Source organism: Octopus bimaculoides, chromosome 1 (assembly GCF_001194135.2).
Source record: "Octopus bimaculoides isolate UCB-OBI-ISO-001 chromosome 1, ASM119413v2, whole genome shotgun sequence".
NCBI classification, from domain to species: Eukaryota; Metazoa; Mollusca; class Cephalopoda; order Octopoda; family Octopodidae; genus Octopus; species Octopus bimaculoides.
Window position 1 is genome coordinate 97,071,036 of NC_068981.1, and position 17,805 is coordinate 97,088,840.

The 17,805-nt window shown below is 35.6% G+C and overlaps 1 protein-coding gene across 6 annotated transcripts in view; it reads left to right on the top strand.

Moving 5' to 3' along the window:
- LOC106879882 (ATPase MORC2) overlaps positions 1-17,805 on the top strand; it is a 167,114-nt gene that overhangs the window by 30,160 nt on the left and 119,149 nt on the right. For all 6 annotated transcript variants that reach the window (XM_014929608.2, XM_014929613.2, XM_014929607.2 and 3 more), the window contains exons 3-4: positions 9,592-9,645; positions 17,542-17,576. In XM_014929608.2, coding sequence (XP_014785094.1) covers positions 9,592-9,645; positions 17,542-17,576 — 89 coding nt within the window. The remainder of the gene's footprint in view (positions 1-9,591; positions 9,646-17,541; positions 17,577-17,805) is intronic.

The following is a 17,805-nucleotide window of genomic DNA, read 5'->3' on the forward strand; positions in this document are numbered from 1 at the left end:
ACAAATATGAAATTAAGAAAAATAACACCAGCAATAGTAATAATACCAAAAGTTATGTAGATATGAACAACACAGAGAATATTAGTGAACCTAAGTCGAGTAGTGAATTAGTGCACCCCGATAAACAAACAAAAACTGTAAATAATAGTCATCAACACAACATTAGCAAGAGAGATAAATCCTACAACCTCAATAGATATACTAATAAACATAGTCAATACGAGCATCATGACCAATACTTTACTGAAAGTAAAAATAATACTAATTTCAGCAATTCACAAATCACTAACTACACTAATAATCATGTAGAGACACCGAAGAATGCTGACTAGAAACATGTAAAACAATTAATTATAGATAGAACTAAGAACATTAAACCAATAAACATAAAAAATGAAAATTATCGCATCTCATGTAATCCTTCCAATAATACACATAACCACAGAAATCACATTAATATAGATAGAAATAAGGAAAAAAAAAAAAAGAAACCAATACTATGTGTAAGAATAGATGACCCCCAAAACATAACCTGCTAGTATAATAAAGAAAACAACAATAACACTACTTGGATCATAATACCTTTTGCTAAACATCTAAAATCTAATTTTATTAAATCCATTAGAAATATAACTAATAGGAGCTTTAAAAACTCTAAATATGCAAAAATATTTAATAACAAAAGAATTAGATTTGGATTTTCAGTCTCTCCTAATCCTTTTAGGATAATCTCTTCCTTTAACAATAAGAAACAGGGCCAATTCTATAATAAAAAAAGTCATCTAATATACCTAGTAACTCCAATAATTCTATAATTATCAACTACTATTATCATAATAACCAAAACTTCATTACCCCTAATACATATAGACATAACAACATAACACCACCTAATAATTACCTCCGCCAAGGAAGGAGGTTATGTTTTCATTGACGTTGGTTTGTCCGTCTGTCCCTCTATCTGTCCGTCTGTGTGAAAAATAACTCCAAAAGTTGTGAACGGTATTTGATGAAACTTGCAGGGAAAGTTGGTAATGACACAAGGAACAGATGATAAAATTTTGGTAGTGATCTGGGAATTTTTATGGATTCTTGAAGGATTTTTCATTTGTTATATTTACTTTACATGAAGTATTACAATGTTACATTCTTTGATTATCTCCCTTGAAAACACGTTCAACGTAACCTATGGTGGCGTTGCTGTTTCCGAAGTTTATTTTCATTTCTCTATTAGTAATTTTACTTACGTATCTATCTTAAAATGAGCTGCTTGACGGAGGTCTGCGGAGGATGATATGACAAGCCCTAACTATTGGGATCGACTAAAAAAGCTCAGACTTTGCTCCCTCCACCGCTACTGTGAGCTCTATATCATCTGTATGATGTGGAAAATATTCCATCAACATTGCCCATCTTTAAAATTCGTCTGAGGCTTGGCCCCCATGCATCCATCCACTACAGAAATGTTCGTGTCGTATTACAACACTATGACAGAACTATTTCACCTCAATTGGCCCTGCTCTCTTCAACATTGCGCCAGACACAAATAAAGGAGGAAAATGACTTCACGGCATTCAAACGATCCCCAACAAATACCAGATAAACCACCCACACCCAGATATGTCTCTGAAAACAATAACCCTGTGCTTGAATGGGCTACGGTTCCCCAGAGCTGATTGTGTATCTCTTCCAGGTGGTGCTATTAAATTAGACATGGCCTGAATCAACTTCGGCCAAAACTTATCCAAGTAATCTAATCTATGCTGCACCCTTTTAATCAAAGCATGACAACGTGGGTAGAGGCTGATATCTTAACATTTGTGTGTGTATCTGTGTTTCCCCCTACCATTACCTGATAACTGATGTTGGTGTATTTACATCCCTTTAACTTAGCAGTTTGGCAAAAAGACTGATAGAATAAGTCCTAGGCTTACAAAGAATAAATCCTGGGGTTGATTTCTTCAACTAAAAACACTTTAAGGCAGTGCTCCCACATACCCACAGTCAAATGACTGACGCAAGTAAAAGAATTTCGAGCTTTCTTTATCCCAACAGTTTTATCATTTAAAAGCTATCTATTACTAAATCAAAATAGACAAGATAGCTAGACCAGATTGATTTGACATACCATACTCTCTTCAGTGTGATAAAATTTTAAAGTTATGTATAAGGGGATTCATGTATTTCCTCATATCAGTTGTCAATTCCAGCCATAAACCTAATTAACTAGAGCTTCTGCTCCTACATTTTGGGCCTAATATAGCAAACCTTAGAAATTATGCAACTTTTCATAATGCTTTAAAAAAGCTTGATTTATATGATCCTCACCCTATTTGGTTTTTTGAATATTCACAAACTTTCTACAGAATACTTCTTGGCAAGATATGGATTTCTATCTTTAGAATAAGAGGCAATGCATTAGTTACATTTACCAGAACACTTGTTGAACCACATTTTCTGTAACCTTTTGAGATTGTCTGACATATATTTCATCAAATAGTTTCATATAAGAAGCTTATATGAAACTATTTGATGAAATATATGTCAGACAATCTCAAAAGGTTACAGAAAATGTAGTGGAATTTCTACAGAATTTTAACTGTATTAGCTCATGAAACAATGAAGGCTGCAGAAAGTAAATCCACACTTTTAAGAGATTTTTTATATATGGAATATGTTCAAATATTGTTAGAACCAGGCAACTAAAGAAAAAAAATCTTAACACTAGATAGTGCCATCAAACAGGCTAAGTCTTTCAAATAAGCTGCAGTAAAACCTAGAACTTGGAGAATAGGCATTTTCTGAGGTAGCTTGATGCACCCTTATTCCTCATGTCCAGCTAAAACAGCTGTTTGTGTAAAAGCATAGGATATTGGACTTTTTCCAGTAGCAATTTGAAGATCTATCCTAATGCCTCATGTTTAGCTAACTCTTCTGCTTATTGAAAGTGTAAAAGCTTTTGTGGGCTATTGTTTACTGTCTGGTGGCAACACTTGTCACACGATTTTGGACAGTGCTTCTCAAACGTTTTTAATTATTGTACCCCTTTTACTAACACTTTTTAAATGTCCTCTTGCTATGATTCAACAAAATTAAATGTATAACAAAAAATTATTGCCAATATGTTGATTCTCATTAAGAGTTTTTGCAGAACATTTTGATTGCTAATGCTATTTGTACATAGAATGAAAATTGAAAATAGAAAATATTTTTGAAAATTAGGGCAATCTATTATCTATTGCCCCTTTTTGTTCCCAGTATTCATATAATATTTTCTAGTCCCACCACCCTTCTCAGGGTAGTACTGTTCACTTTGAGAAACACTAATCTAGGGTATTTTCAGTTATTCAATCTGGTTATATTTCTCTAGCTTGTTCATGCTATACTATTGATCTCTTACACCTATAATACAATGAAAATTAATGCCACAGTATTTTACATCTCATAAATCTTGGCTCAGCTGAAGATTTCATTTGTCAAAAATTGGCTAATCAACTCAACTTGGAAGTATATCTTAAAATAGGTATTGTTTCCATGCTTAAATCTAAACTAACAACACAAAGTAATGGGTTCTGTATTATTAAGATATCTTTAACTATTAAATTTATATAAATGTAAGACTTACTATTCTTCTGCAACTAAATGCTGGTATAGTACACCTTTTTTTTAAAAATTACATAAAGAGATTAGTGTTATCACATATCAGAACTTTCAGCACATAACATGGATGGTAAATGATTGTGCTGATGAATGAAGATGATGTTCTTCCTCAATTAAATTTGATTGACTTTTGAACATATCACTCTAAATTGCAAATCGGTTGTAACCAAACCATACTGATTCAGTGCAGAAGACAAAGAATTTATAGATTTGGAAATTTCAAAACTTTTATAGGAAGGTTTCATAGAACCAAGTAATTAACCTTCCAATTGTTTTTAAAGTTGTTGGATATAAACAAAAAATAAATGTAAATATAGTCTAACTTCTATTAACTTATGTGGTTAATTACTTTCACACAAGGAATTAGGTCTTGATCCAGGATGCCTTTGACCTCAAAATAGTAAGTAAAGTGGATGCTTGACTTTTATTTGTATACTGTGCCAATTGGTTCTCTAATTATTAAAATAAAAGCTGTCAATCAGAGCAAGTTTCCCTCTATTTGAGGACTGTAAGATGTATGAATTCTATTAAAAAATATGTATTAAATGAACAGCTGTGGCTGCTAATGACATTTACTTGACCTTTATTATTGGAACAGATCTGTCGAAACTGTGGAGGCGCAATGGCCCAGTGGTTAGAGCAACGGATTTGTGGTCATAGGATCGCGGTTTCGATTCCTAGACCGAGCGTTGTGAGTGTTTATTGAGTGAAAACACCTAAAGCTCCACGAGGCTCCGGCAGGGGATGGTGGTGAACCCTGCTGTACTCTTTCACCACAACTTTCTCTCACTCTTACTTCCTGTTTCTGTTGTGCCTGTAATTCAAAGGGTCAGCCTTGTCACACTCTGTGTCGCGCTGAATATCCCTGAGAACTACGTTAAGGGTACATGTGTCTGTGGAGTGCTCAACCACTTGCACATTAATTTCATGAGCAGGCTGTTCCGTTGATCGGATCAACTGGAACCCTCGACCTCGTAAGCGACGGAGTGCCAACAACAACAAACTGTTGAAACTATTTCTGTGACATTGTCCTTAGGTGGTATATTTTCAAGTTCCTGAAGTCTGAAAAACTTTCTTATCACATTGAAAAAGCTATCTGTCCATTTGAACATGTCTCTCTATAGACTCTAAACAGTGGTTTGGAAATAGAAAAAAATATTAATGAAATTTCTGCTTTCTTTCCTTTTTATTAAGAAGACAAAATTGAGATTTGCATTCATATAATCTTCTTTCTTCATGCTATTGGATAAGTTTAAAAAGTTTGAAACTCTCCTAATTTTATTAAACACAGTAATACATCTGACCCTTTTTTCAATCCACTATACCCCCACCCCATGAGAAACATTGCTTTATAGGACTACTTCTCCAGTTTCATAATTGAAATGCATACTTCCTATAGTCAACAAATTTTCTATTTGTCAATCCATGCAATGATATAAGTATTTCTGTAAGAAAATGCCTTACTCATCTCTTTATTTTTGGAATGCCATTGTTTATTCATTTAGTTAGGAGAGGAGCACCTTTATAGCTACCAAGTTGAAACAAGCTGTATGACCTGCATATATACTCACAAGATATAATGAAATTATCTGGAACTATACAAAGTTAACCCTTGAAAGTAAAAAGAAATTAAGCATTTTATAATGGGAAGCTGTTGGATGCTCTACATGCTATACAATCATTGCTATTTGCAGCTACAAATATGCATTGTTATGTACTGCTACACTTCCAAGAAAGGCTGTTCACATTTTCTTGGGAGCTTTCTATTGGATCAACATTACCTAATATTTTAAACCTGGGACAGTTTATCTGTGTTTGTCATGTATGTAATTCAAAATTTGAATCACAGATGGAACATGTAGAATTTGTGGAGCCTACTCCAAATTACTCTCTTGTTGGATTCATAATTGGTAGGGAAGACGCAATTTCTAAAAGAGATCTGGATCCCTGTGGCCAGTAGAGAAAAGTATACATCAAAATGTTAACGATGAACATGGTGATGGCATCTTCATTCAGTAACCTAACTTCACTGTGGAGAATCTTGAATATGTTTTATTTCATACATCAACAAAAATTTGTAAATCAGTTAATCATTTAAATCTGAAAATTTTATTTTTAATAACTTGTAATAATTTTTTGATTGGCTGCATATCATCATCATTACTTTAGCACCCTTAGTCCATGCTGGCATGGGTTCGATGATTTGATAGATCCAACAGGTCAGAGGACTGTATCACACTCCATTGTCTGTTTTGGCATGATTTCTATGGTTGGATGCCCTTCCCAACACCAACCACTTTACAGAGTATCCTGGGTGGGTGCTTTTTTTGTGTTACTGGCACCATCGAGGTTGTTTAGTAGCTTGCAAGACAAAGCCACTTGATTGAAGTGGGCTGTATGTAGTGTTGTTGGAGGTAGAAAAAGGTGTCTAGCTGGAAAAGGAGAGAACATTGTGGTGATGAGGTTCAGCATGCACTCTAAAGATACAAGAGAGTGAATGCTGCTTTTAATATAAATAATTGTGAACTTTGCCTAATTGTGTTTAGAATGAAAAAAAAAAGGTTAATTATTTTAAAAGTAGACTTGATAAACAGAGATAAGGATTGTATGATGTAGGCAATTTATTTACATATGTGGTAACAATATACTAAAAGGATGAAATATGATAAAAGATACTTATCTATAAAAATAAGTTATGTCACATTATTTTCCACCACTCCAGCTGCTGACAATATATGCCTCTTTTAAATTGATTAAAGGCTATCTGGAATTTTCATCCTCACAACAGGGTCCGCTTTGTCTTTCATACCTAATAATCTTTTTGTCTGTAGGTATAATGTCTGAAATTTTGGGAGATAGGGCTAGTCAATTACATCAACCCCAGTGCTCAACTGGTGCTTATTTTATCAACCCTGAAAGATGAAAGGCAAACTCAACCTTGGTGGAATTTGAACTCAGAACACAAAGACAGATGAAATGCTGCCAAGCATTTTCTCCATCATGCTAATGATTCTGCCAGCTTACCACCTATTTCTTCATACCTAATAATAGTGGTGTCCACTAAATTACTCTTCAAAAATCTGTGGCTTTCTGCCAATACTAAAAATTATTATTAGCATGAAAAAAATATTTTACTGGTTTCAGTAAGATAGGTTATTTTTAATTATTATTATTTCCCAGTCTATGTCTGTATGTCTGTGGCTGTAATATGGATAAAGAGATTCAGGTTTATTTAATGATTTGCAACTTAGTGAAATTCAGCCAAGTATAAATAGATGCTTACATTTAATCACATTTTTATTTCTTTTACTTATTATTGCACTTGCATAATTGTTTGATGAGAAATTGGCAAAAGTCAAATGGTTAGAGTGTTTCTGAAATGTAGGTAGTACAAGTGCTTCGGTGGCTAAGAGGTTTATGTGTTGAATTTCAGATATTGTTTAGAAGATTTGTACTGTATCCTGGGATAAGACATTTCACTCTATTTTGCTCTTTCTTACTTTGTTTAATGAGGGCACATGGTCTAGTGTTTAAGGTGTTGCACTCATGAGTGCAAGATCATGGTTTCAGTTCCTAGACTGGGTGGGATGCATTGTATTTTTGAGCAAAACACTTCATCTCATGTTGCTCTGTGATCATTTCAACACCTGACATGTGGTACACCGTGCACCTGTTCAGACAATGTGAATTTGATGGAGGGAGTGAGCTGATGTATGGCACAAACATTTGATCACTATAAACAAATCATTTGTGCAGGTCGTTCAGCAAAAGTTGAACACTCGTACATAGTCTACAATGGGAGAGTCCATCATCACTTTGTTTAACCCTTTAGCATTCAGATTATTTATTCACATTCTTTTGAATTAATTTCTGATCATAGGCGCAGGAGTGGCTGTGTGGTAAATAGTTTGGTTACCAACCACATGGTTCCGGGTTCAGTCCCACTGCGTGGCACCTTGGGCAAGTGTCTTCTTCTATAGCCTCGGGCCGACCAAAGCCTTGTGAGTGGATTTGGTAGACGGAAACTGAAAGAAGCCCGTCGCATATATGTGTGTGTGTTTGTGTTTGTCCTCCCACCATTGCTTGACAACCGATGGTGGTGTGTTTACGTCCCCATAACTTAGCGGTTCGGCAAAAGAGATAGATAGAATAAGTACTAGGCTTCCAAAGAATAAGTCCTGGGGTCGATTTGCTCGACTAAAGACTGTGCTCCAGCATGGCTGCAGTCAAATGACTGAAACAAGTAAAAGAGTAAAAAAAGAGTTAGTAAAAAAGAAAAGAAAGAATTTGGAAAACATTGTATGTCATCAAAACACATACACAATATGTATTTTTCACATTTACAATACATGTAGACAGTGCACATTGTAAATCATCTAACTACACACCAATTTCTTGTTCTACTACTGGACTGTTCGCTCTTTCTGTAAAAGAAGGGAGAATTTTAGTGTTTTGTCTGGTGAACAGCAAAGTACTACAAATAGTAGATACTGGCACCAGCGCCATCATCATTACTAACACTATTGCTGCTGCTGTCCCCCTTAAACTGCTTTGCTGCTAGCTGCATGTGAGAGGGTTTCAATGCACATTCATAGCCTCTACTCTGGCACTCTTGCTCTGTTATCAGGCAAGTGACTTAGTAGGCAATAGAATTCAATCCCTTATTGAAGCTACAGTGTGGTGATGATGAAAATCTGAAAGAGAGCACACCTTTATCAAATTACCATTGCTGTTCTAGTTACCGATAATATCTTTGGGTTCTTTATTTAAACCAGCCATATCCAGCCAAAATATTCTAGCTGTTCTATGTTCAAAGCAGCAAGATCAACCTCCCACACCTACCTGCAATGTTATTCTAAAACTAAACAGTCGTAGGAATGGCTGTGTGGTAAGTAGCTTGCTTACGAACCACATAGTTCCGGGTTCAGTCCCACTGCGTGGCACCTTGGGCAAGTGTCTTCTACTATAGCCTTGGGCCGACCAAAGCCTTGTGAGTGGATTTGGTAGACGGAAACTGAAAGAAGCCCGTCATATATATGTATACATATATATATATGTATGTGTGTGTGTTTGTGTGTCTATCTTTGTCCCCCCAACATCGCTTGACAACCGATGCTGGTGTGTTTAGGTCCCCGTAACTTAGCGGTTTGGCAAAAGAGACTGATAGAATAAGTACTAGGCTTACAAAGAATAAGTCCTGGGGTTGATTTGCTTGACTAAAGGTGGTGCTCCAGCATGGCCACAGTCAAATGACTGAAACAAATAAAAAAGTAAGTCACATTATCAAAATCTCAAAGCTACAAGATAATGCATGTGTCTTCTACTCTGGACCCAGGCCAACCAAAACTTTAAGAGTGGATTTGGTGGACAGAAACTGAAAAAAGTCTGTGTGTGTGCACACACATTACTATCTCCTTGCCTTGACATCATGTGATAGTTGTAAATGAGAGTCGCTGTCATGCAAGTAGTGTCCTTTGTTTCCAATCTTCCATGAAAACATATCTGGTCATGGGGAAATATTACCTGACTTGGAAATAGGTGAGGGTTGGCAACAGGAAGAGCATCTAGCTACAGAAAATTTGTCTCAACAAATTCTGTCTGACCCATGTGTGTATGGCAAAGTGGATGTTAAAATGTTGATGTTGCTGACAACTTGGGTGTGAAAGCCTGTTGTACAGAGTCGTAACACTATTTATGTAGAAAGGTTTGACACAAGACCATATGGTCAATTGTGTATCATGTTTAATATTTGATCTGAAAATAAAGAGCTGAGTACAAATATTAGTGGAAAGAGTAAGTGCAGTTATCTGTTTTCATACCCCTGGCTCAAGGTTTGTTATATTGAGATATCTTTACAAGTAGAAAACAAACACCATTTCTTTTGGTTTTATTTTTATTTATATATATATATTTATATATTTTTGATTTCAGAACAACTCATGAATTCCTGTTTGGTGCTTTGGCTGAACTGGTGGACAATTCAAGGTTTTTATATTTTAAGTTTTATTGTTTTTTTTCCTTCAAAAATAAAGGTCATATGTGTATATCTGCTATTCTAATACATCTGATGCATCTCAATTTTTTTTTCTATGTTATCTCAGGCAAGGTACCTTGGGCAATTCTCTTCTACTATAGCTCTAGGTTGACAAAAGCCCTATGTGTGGATTTGGTTGACAGAAATTGAAAAGATCCCATTGTATATGTATGTTCATATGTGTGCGTGTTGTACTGTTTCCCTGCCTTGACATTGCATGATGGCTGTAAATGAGTGTCTCCGTCCATCATGCAATGTCCTTTGTTTCCAGTCTTCCATGATTACATGGTTGGTCGTGGGAAAATATTACCTTACTTGGAAACAGATGAAGATTATTGACAGGATGGGTATCTGGTTGTATAAAATCTGCCTCAACAAATTCCATCCAGTCCATGTGAGCATGGAAAAGTGGCTGTTAAAACAATGATGGTGATAAAACGATGATGATGATGTCAATTTGCTAGTTTGTCACTGTGCATTATTTGCCCTAACAACTATCATTAAGTCTCCACCTTCCTTTTCTTTGTTTTGTTCAGTGGCTTATTTTAATTTTGTTGGACCTTTGTAGTTCTTAATATAACTTTAGTTTTGGTTTTATCTACTGGTAAACTTTTTGTCTGAAGTCTCTTTTGCTAAGTCTTAAATTTTTCCTTTTTTAATATTTATTCACTAATGTACCTCTAATTAAGTCCTCAAATTGTAAAATTGCTGCAGTTAGTCACCTGCATAGCTCTCGTCTTTCTTCCTGTCTTATTTTCTTAGAATAATTTTGTTTCTTTTGATTACTTTCCTACTTTACATTCCCTTAATTTATTTGGTATTTTCAGATCACATTATATTTATATCACATCCATTGATAACATTTTTTATCTATGGTAATTTACTGGGTTAGTCATATTTATCTTATTTGAGTAACACTATTAGTTCGTAATTAGTTGAACTTTTCATAGACACTCCTTGATTTCTACTTTCCTGGTTATATTCCCGAGAAGATATGTCTACTAAACACTAAACTTCTGTCTAGTTACTGTGTATGTCTTCTTCCCATTCTCTGTATTGATTCCTACCTCCTTTCTAATTAACACTATGTAGTAAAATATAATGAAAGCAATAAATATTTAGAGAAACATTTATATAAGTTCAAATATGTCTGGGATATATTTGATCTGTACAAAGGTCATATTCACTGCTACGTTTGCGATGGAGAGCCTTTTCAGTTTTAGGGAACAAGTGTTGAAAAACACAATAGTCATTTCAAGGTGCTCGCTCTTGGCAGGACTGTGAATACATTTCTTGCTCCTTGGCAATCATCACCAGTGTGTATTGCAAAAGAATAAAAACCTTGAAATGCATTTGAGAACATTTGTTTTTTTATCAAAACATGATCTGTCCATGTGTGATGCTGGCTCCAGTTAAACAAAATATTGTAATGGGCATACAGAAGCAATGTTGTGAATAAGCAACCATTTAGATCAGTTCAAATATGTTTGGAACATATTTGACCAGTACAAAAGGCTGTATTCACTGCCAGATATTTAACACACAATTACTTGACTTCATGTGATGAAGCTTAATTGTTAACAAGTGAACAGCCTGAGTATTGTGCTTCACTACTCTCTGATTGACTCCCACCTCTGAAAGTAGTCCAACCCATGTCAGCATGGAAGGCAGATGTTAAATGATGATGACGATATATATCCTAGTAAACAGAATCCATTTATTACAAGTATTAACTGGTCTATATTATTTCTTGCTCCTATTCTATATCAATTCTCACTTTTGTTGATGGTAAGAATTAATATAAAGTCGTGTGATGGTCGGGGATATATTATATATAACCAAGTAACAGCTGTTGGGTACTTTTCTACATTTACCAGTCCTTCTTAATACATTATTTTACATTACAAACTTAGGTGAAAAGATAGTAGTTATTGGCTCAAATCTTGACTCTATGTTGACAAAAATTTACTTGAAATGAATTTCTTGGTGCTAAAATCATCATCATCATTTAACGTCTTTTTTCTATGCTGGCATGGGTTGGATGGTTTGACTGAAATCTAGTAAACTGGGTAGTTGCACCAGGTCCCAATCTGATTTAGCATGGTTTCTATGGTTCCATACCCTTCCTAACACCAACCACTCCAAGAGTGTAGTGGGTAATTTTTCTGTGTCACCGGCATGGGTGCTAGTTACGCAGCACTGGTATCAGCTATGACTATGATCTCACTTGGCGTGACAGGTCTTCTCAAGCACAGCATATCGCCAAAGGTCTTGGTCACTTGTCACTGCTTCTGTGAGGCCCAATGTTTGAACAGTGCTTTTATGTGCCAGTTACGTGACAAATACAGCATATCGCCCAACGTTCAAGGGTGCTATTTGTGTACCAGCTACGCGACACTGGCATCAGCCACAACTGCAATTTCACTTGGCTTGATGGACTTCTCAAACACAGCATATCACCAAAGCTCTCAGTCACTTGTCGTTGCCCCTGTGGGGCTCAACGTTTAAAGATCATGCTTTACCAACTTGTCCCATGTCTTCCAGGCCTACTCCTTCTACAGGTTCCCTCCATTGTTAGAGTTCGGCACTTCTTCACACAGCTGTTCTCGTCCATATGCATCACATGACCATACCAGCACAGTCATCTCTCTTGCATACTACATCTGATGCCTCTTATGCTCAACTTTTCTTTCAAGACGCTTACACTTTGTCATGCATGCACACTAACATTACACATCCAGCAAAGCATACTAACTTCATTTCCTTGAAGCCTACGTATGTCCTCAGCATTCACAGCCCATGTTTCACTCCCATGTAGCTTGACTGTTCGTACACAGGCATCACACAATCTACCTTTCACTCTGAGAGAGAGGCCTCTTGTTACCAACAGAGGTAGGAGCTCTCTGAACTTTGCCCAGCCTTCTCTTATTCTAGCAGCTATGCTATCAGAGCATCCACCCGCATTACTGACTTAATTACCTGGGTAATGGAAGCTATTAAGTACTTATAGTTTTTCCTCCTGAAATTTGATGGTGTCTATTTTCTGTACATTTTTAGTGTTAATTGTACCTGTGTACCTTTCACACACAAAAACTATTTTCCCTGTCAACCTTCCTCTGATATTGCTGCATCTCTTCTGTGTCCATATGTCCAAGATCCTTCACTCTAAAGTGTACCATGTCTTCCATGTTTTACTTAACAATTAGATCAATTATTATCTTATGTTGAATACCTTTTCAACTTCCTCTCATATTTTCTCATTAATCAAAATAACACTGAACATTCTTCACCTGGTTATTCATTTTCCTGGATTGAATGGGTTCCTAAATGGTTGTAGGCTTTACATCACCATCCTAGAAAGAAAAAAAAAAGAATCAAGTACTAAATACCAATAGAGTTAGTTGCATTGTATATCACTATGTGCAATTATTTTATTGGTTTGAATCTATGATTAGATTTTAATGTATATTTTGGTTCATTGTACTTTGGTCAAATATCTTCTATAGCTGCAATTTGACCAAATCCTTGTAAAATTTACTGAGTATAAATGGTGTAGTAGACCATTTGTTTTTGGGTGGAAGACAATCTTTCACCTAGCACTATCACTTGACTCTTTCATGCCTTTAGCAGTGTGTGTGTGTGTGTGTGTGTGTGTGTGTGTGTGTGTGAACAAAATAAGGCAACACTGATAAATGGAGAAAAGTGCTTGTAAATCAGGGAATGTTCTTTCCCATGAAATTCAGTTTGTTTATGAACAGTTGGTTTGCATGTGTTTTTTCTAATATCACTTTTCGAGTGTTGGGCCTCATGGAGGCAATGATAAATGACTGAGACCTTTGACAACATGCCGTGCTCGAGTAGAAGACCCATCAAGCCAAGTGAAATTGTAGTTGTGGTAGATACTGGTGTCATGCAACTGGCACGCAAAAAGCACCCTTACACTCTCGGAGTGGTTGGTGTTAGGAAGAGCATCCAGCTGTAAAAACCATGCCAAATCAGACTGGAGTCTGGTGCAGCTCCTCAGCTTGGTCAAACTGTCCAACCCATGCCAGCATGAACAACAGACATTAAATGATGATGATTTTTATGCACTACATTGTATAGAGTACTCAAATTGTGTGTTCAGACTAATGGGTCCATGTCAAACCTTTCTGCTAAGGAGATTTAATATCAATAAATCTTTACTAATAAAATAATTGATTGTTAAAATGCACAGAAAAGAAAAAAAATAAGACCCATCCAAGCAGATGATTATTGCATCATGCTTCACTAATTGTGCAAACAAAAATTTTAGACTTGCCTTGGTATGATGTCACCTTATATGTAACTAACTTGATAATGTAAGCAAAGTCACTGGCACAGGGGATTGGAGAAATTTGCCCCAAAGATTTTTGAGCTGTTCATGTCTAGGAGTTGAAAAGAAAAAAAATGTTAGCAGAAATGAATAGAGAAATAAAGCAGCCTAGCTTAGGAATGGCAGCTGCCACAATCATTCCTACCTAGCAACAAGTCATATATACTAGAAGCTATATTATCCTTCAATTGAGAAAAGGAACAATTGAACTTTCTTATTGATAACCTTGTTATCAATAACAAGTCCCACTTGTTATAAACTGAATTTTACTATCTTTAAAAGTCTTTTGAACTTAATTCAACTTGTATAGACTTTCTATACTTGTATGAACTATACCAGTGACAACTTTATCTTATATTGTCAATATATCACAATCTATCAAGTTGTAGGACAGCAACTTCTTGTTTCACTCCCACAATATTACAGCTACACAATAACACAGTCCAAGTCGTGACATTAATCATGACTTACACTTCATGCTTCCATTCAAAATCAGTAACATGTAGATAAGTTAAAAAATGTGCCTACATGTATGTACATTCCATGCATGGGCAAGTGTCTTCTATTATAGCCTTGAGCCAACCAAAGCCTTGTGAGTGGATTTGATAGATGGAAACTGAAAGAAGCCTGTCATATATGTATCTACGTGTGTGTATGTGTGTCTTTGTGTTTCTTTGCTCCCTCCACTTTTTGACAACTAGTGTTGATTTGTTTATGTTCCCATAACCTAGTGGTTGGCAAAAGAGACCAATACAATAAGTACCAGGCTCAAAAAGAGACTGATGTCGATTTGTTCAACTAAAACCCTTCAAGGTGGTGCCCCAGCATGGCCAATGTCCAGTGACCGAAGCAAGTAAAAGATAAAAGGCATGTAAATAGGCATGTGTATGTATATTTGTTTGTGTGTGTGTGTGTGTGCATGCATGCGTGTGATTAGTCATTATGTCATGTGAGTTCTTATTTTGAACAAAGGATCTCTGTTCATACAAAATGTGTCATTTGTCAGCTGTCCTTGAAAGCATGTCCTGGCTTCTTAATGTGTCCTGACATGTGCTTGCTGATTGTCAACAAAACATCACTATGAATACAAAGAATGTTGTTTGACTGCTGTTCATTATGAAAGCATATCTAGGCTGTTTGATAGATTTGGGCATTTGTTCACAGGTGAGGGTTAGTGAGAGGAAGGCATCTGCTTATGGAAAATTCTTTTTCAGTGAAGTCTCATCTGATGCCTACTATTCCATGTAAGTATGGAAAAATGGGCTTCAAAACGATAATGATGAATTTAAATGGGCTTCAAAATGATAATGATGAATTTAAAAATGAATCTCAGTGATGACAAAAATTATAACAAAATCTTTTTCATTAAATTCTCAGTGTATAAACCATGTCAACGAATGATTTCCATAGAAATATGATGGGCTTAAATCTAAGGCAGCAAAAGTTTACTAGCCTCCACTTCTCATGTAAATCTTTTGTATTTCTGTGTGGGAGCATGAAAACCTTACTTGTGTTGAATTATTTCCGTTCGATATTTCTTTAAGATTGAAACAGCTGTAAGGAGAAGTTGTTAAATCTAAAGAAAATGATAAGGTCTCTGCACAACTAAACAAACTGATCTAGAACACGTGCTTTCTAAAATTTGCAGTGTCCTCAAGGTTTGTTAATTTTATTAGAGGACAGAACCAGTGGAATTGTTTAGTGGAAAATTTTAACATTTTATGAAAATTCATGTTGAATTTATATTTTTTAAATAAAAATATTGTTCATTTTAGTTGAGGGATTTTTGTCTTGCAAATTACTTGGTAACCTCACCAGTGCTGGTGCCATGTTAAAAGCACCCAGTACTTTTTGTAAAGTGATTGGCAATAGGAAGGGTATCTAGCTGTAGAAACAATGCCAAAGCAGACAATAGAGCTTGGCGCAGTCCTCTGGCTTGCAATCATCTACCAAACCATCCAACCCATGCAGCATGGAAAATGGATGTATGATGACAATGACGATGATGATCATCATCATCACCACCTTCATTATCAAAAGCAAAACTTGCGTGAAAGAATGTTACTATAGAAATGAAGAAAGATGTTGGTTATAAGAGAGAATGTGGCATCCCTTTAAGAAATCACAGTGAAGTAAGGATTGGTTAGCAGCAAGGTTTGATGTTTCAGTTCCAGCTGTATTGGACCATCTGAAACAAATCGTCAAGGTAATGAAGCTGGACAAGTGAGTACCACATGAATTGAACAAGTATCAAATGACACATCATCTTAAAACTTACTGTTCTTTGCTGTCATGGCAAAAAAGTGAACCATTTGTGCATCGTATTGTTACGTGTGATGAAAAATAGATTCTCTTCAACAATAGGAAGTGTTCTGCACGGTGGATAGAGATGAAATGCCTAAACACAATCCAAAAAAATATTCCCCCAATAAAGCTAATGGTGTCTGTTTGGTGGTTCAGCTCTGGTGTCATCCACTACAGCTTCATGGGACCTGTTAAGTCAATTACAGCAGATGATTACATCAACCAATTGCATGAAATGATGAGTGAACTTGCAATTAAACAATCGAGATTGGTCAATAGAGACAGGCCAATTCTCTTGTAAGACAATGCTCAATCACATGTTGCACAAAGAATGTTACTCAACTTACAGGAACTGAACTTAGAAGTACTCTGTCATCCTCCATATTCACCAGACCTTGTACCAACTGACTATCATGTTTTCCAGTCATTAGACAACTTTTTGCAAGGAAAAAAATTCAACTCTAAAGAAAATGCAAAAACAGTCTTTCATGATTTCATCACCTCTTGCTCTCCAGAATTCTTTGCTGCTGGCATAAATAAGCTACCGATAAAATGGCAAAATTGTGTTGATAATTTAGGTGCATACTTTGATTAACTGCATTGCTTTTTGTTGAGATAAAGTAAAATAACTTTCAGTTCAAAATGGGACATTTCATTCTTAATGACCTGATAATAATTACATTAAAATTTTTTTAAAGTTAATATCAAAATAGGAAACAGACTGAAAAGCTGTATAGAAGCATCTATCTCTCCCTTTGCTGCCTTTGCTCTTAATAAGGAGCTTCGACATGAATTCATGCAACGACTGAGCTCAGATGAAGATGATCTAAATAAACACAAAGGAAGTATATCAGAAGAAATGAAGAAAGACTTTTTTTTAAAACTCTAATGTGAACTTGCAGACATTGTGTGATTGTATGACACTGTTTTAGAGGATATTGAGTCAGATGTTAACTATATTTATGTTAAAATATGCTGCAGTATTTTTGCTCTGTCCAGAAGAATAGGTTGCTGGTTGCAGAAGAAAGTAGGGGCTTAAAATAGATTTCTTCTCTATAATTTTCTTCTCCACCATGCGACAGCCCTTCACAACCGGCAAACCTCAAGTAAAAGATTGCATGTGTATATGCGTGCATGCATGCTTACAATTTTTTTTTTTCACTCTATTGAATTTGTTTTCTTTTTTCAGAGATGCCTCTGCCACAAAAATGAACATCTATACATGTAAGTAACTTTATTTCTTTTTAACAATACTGATTTAACAAAATCCATGGATTTAAATATTCAGTTAATTCAAGTTGGTAATTTGGTAGAATCAGTAGAGTGCTAAACATTAAAAATATTTTGCATTATTTTGTTGCACTTTTCTACATTCTAAGTCCAAATACTCCAATTTGTCAATGATTTCTAAGGTTTGATAAGATGAGTACCAATTTTATACTGAAGTTAATTC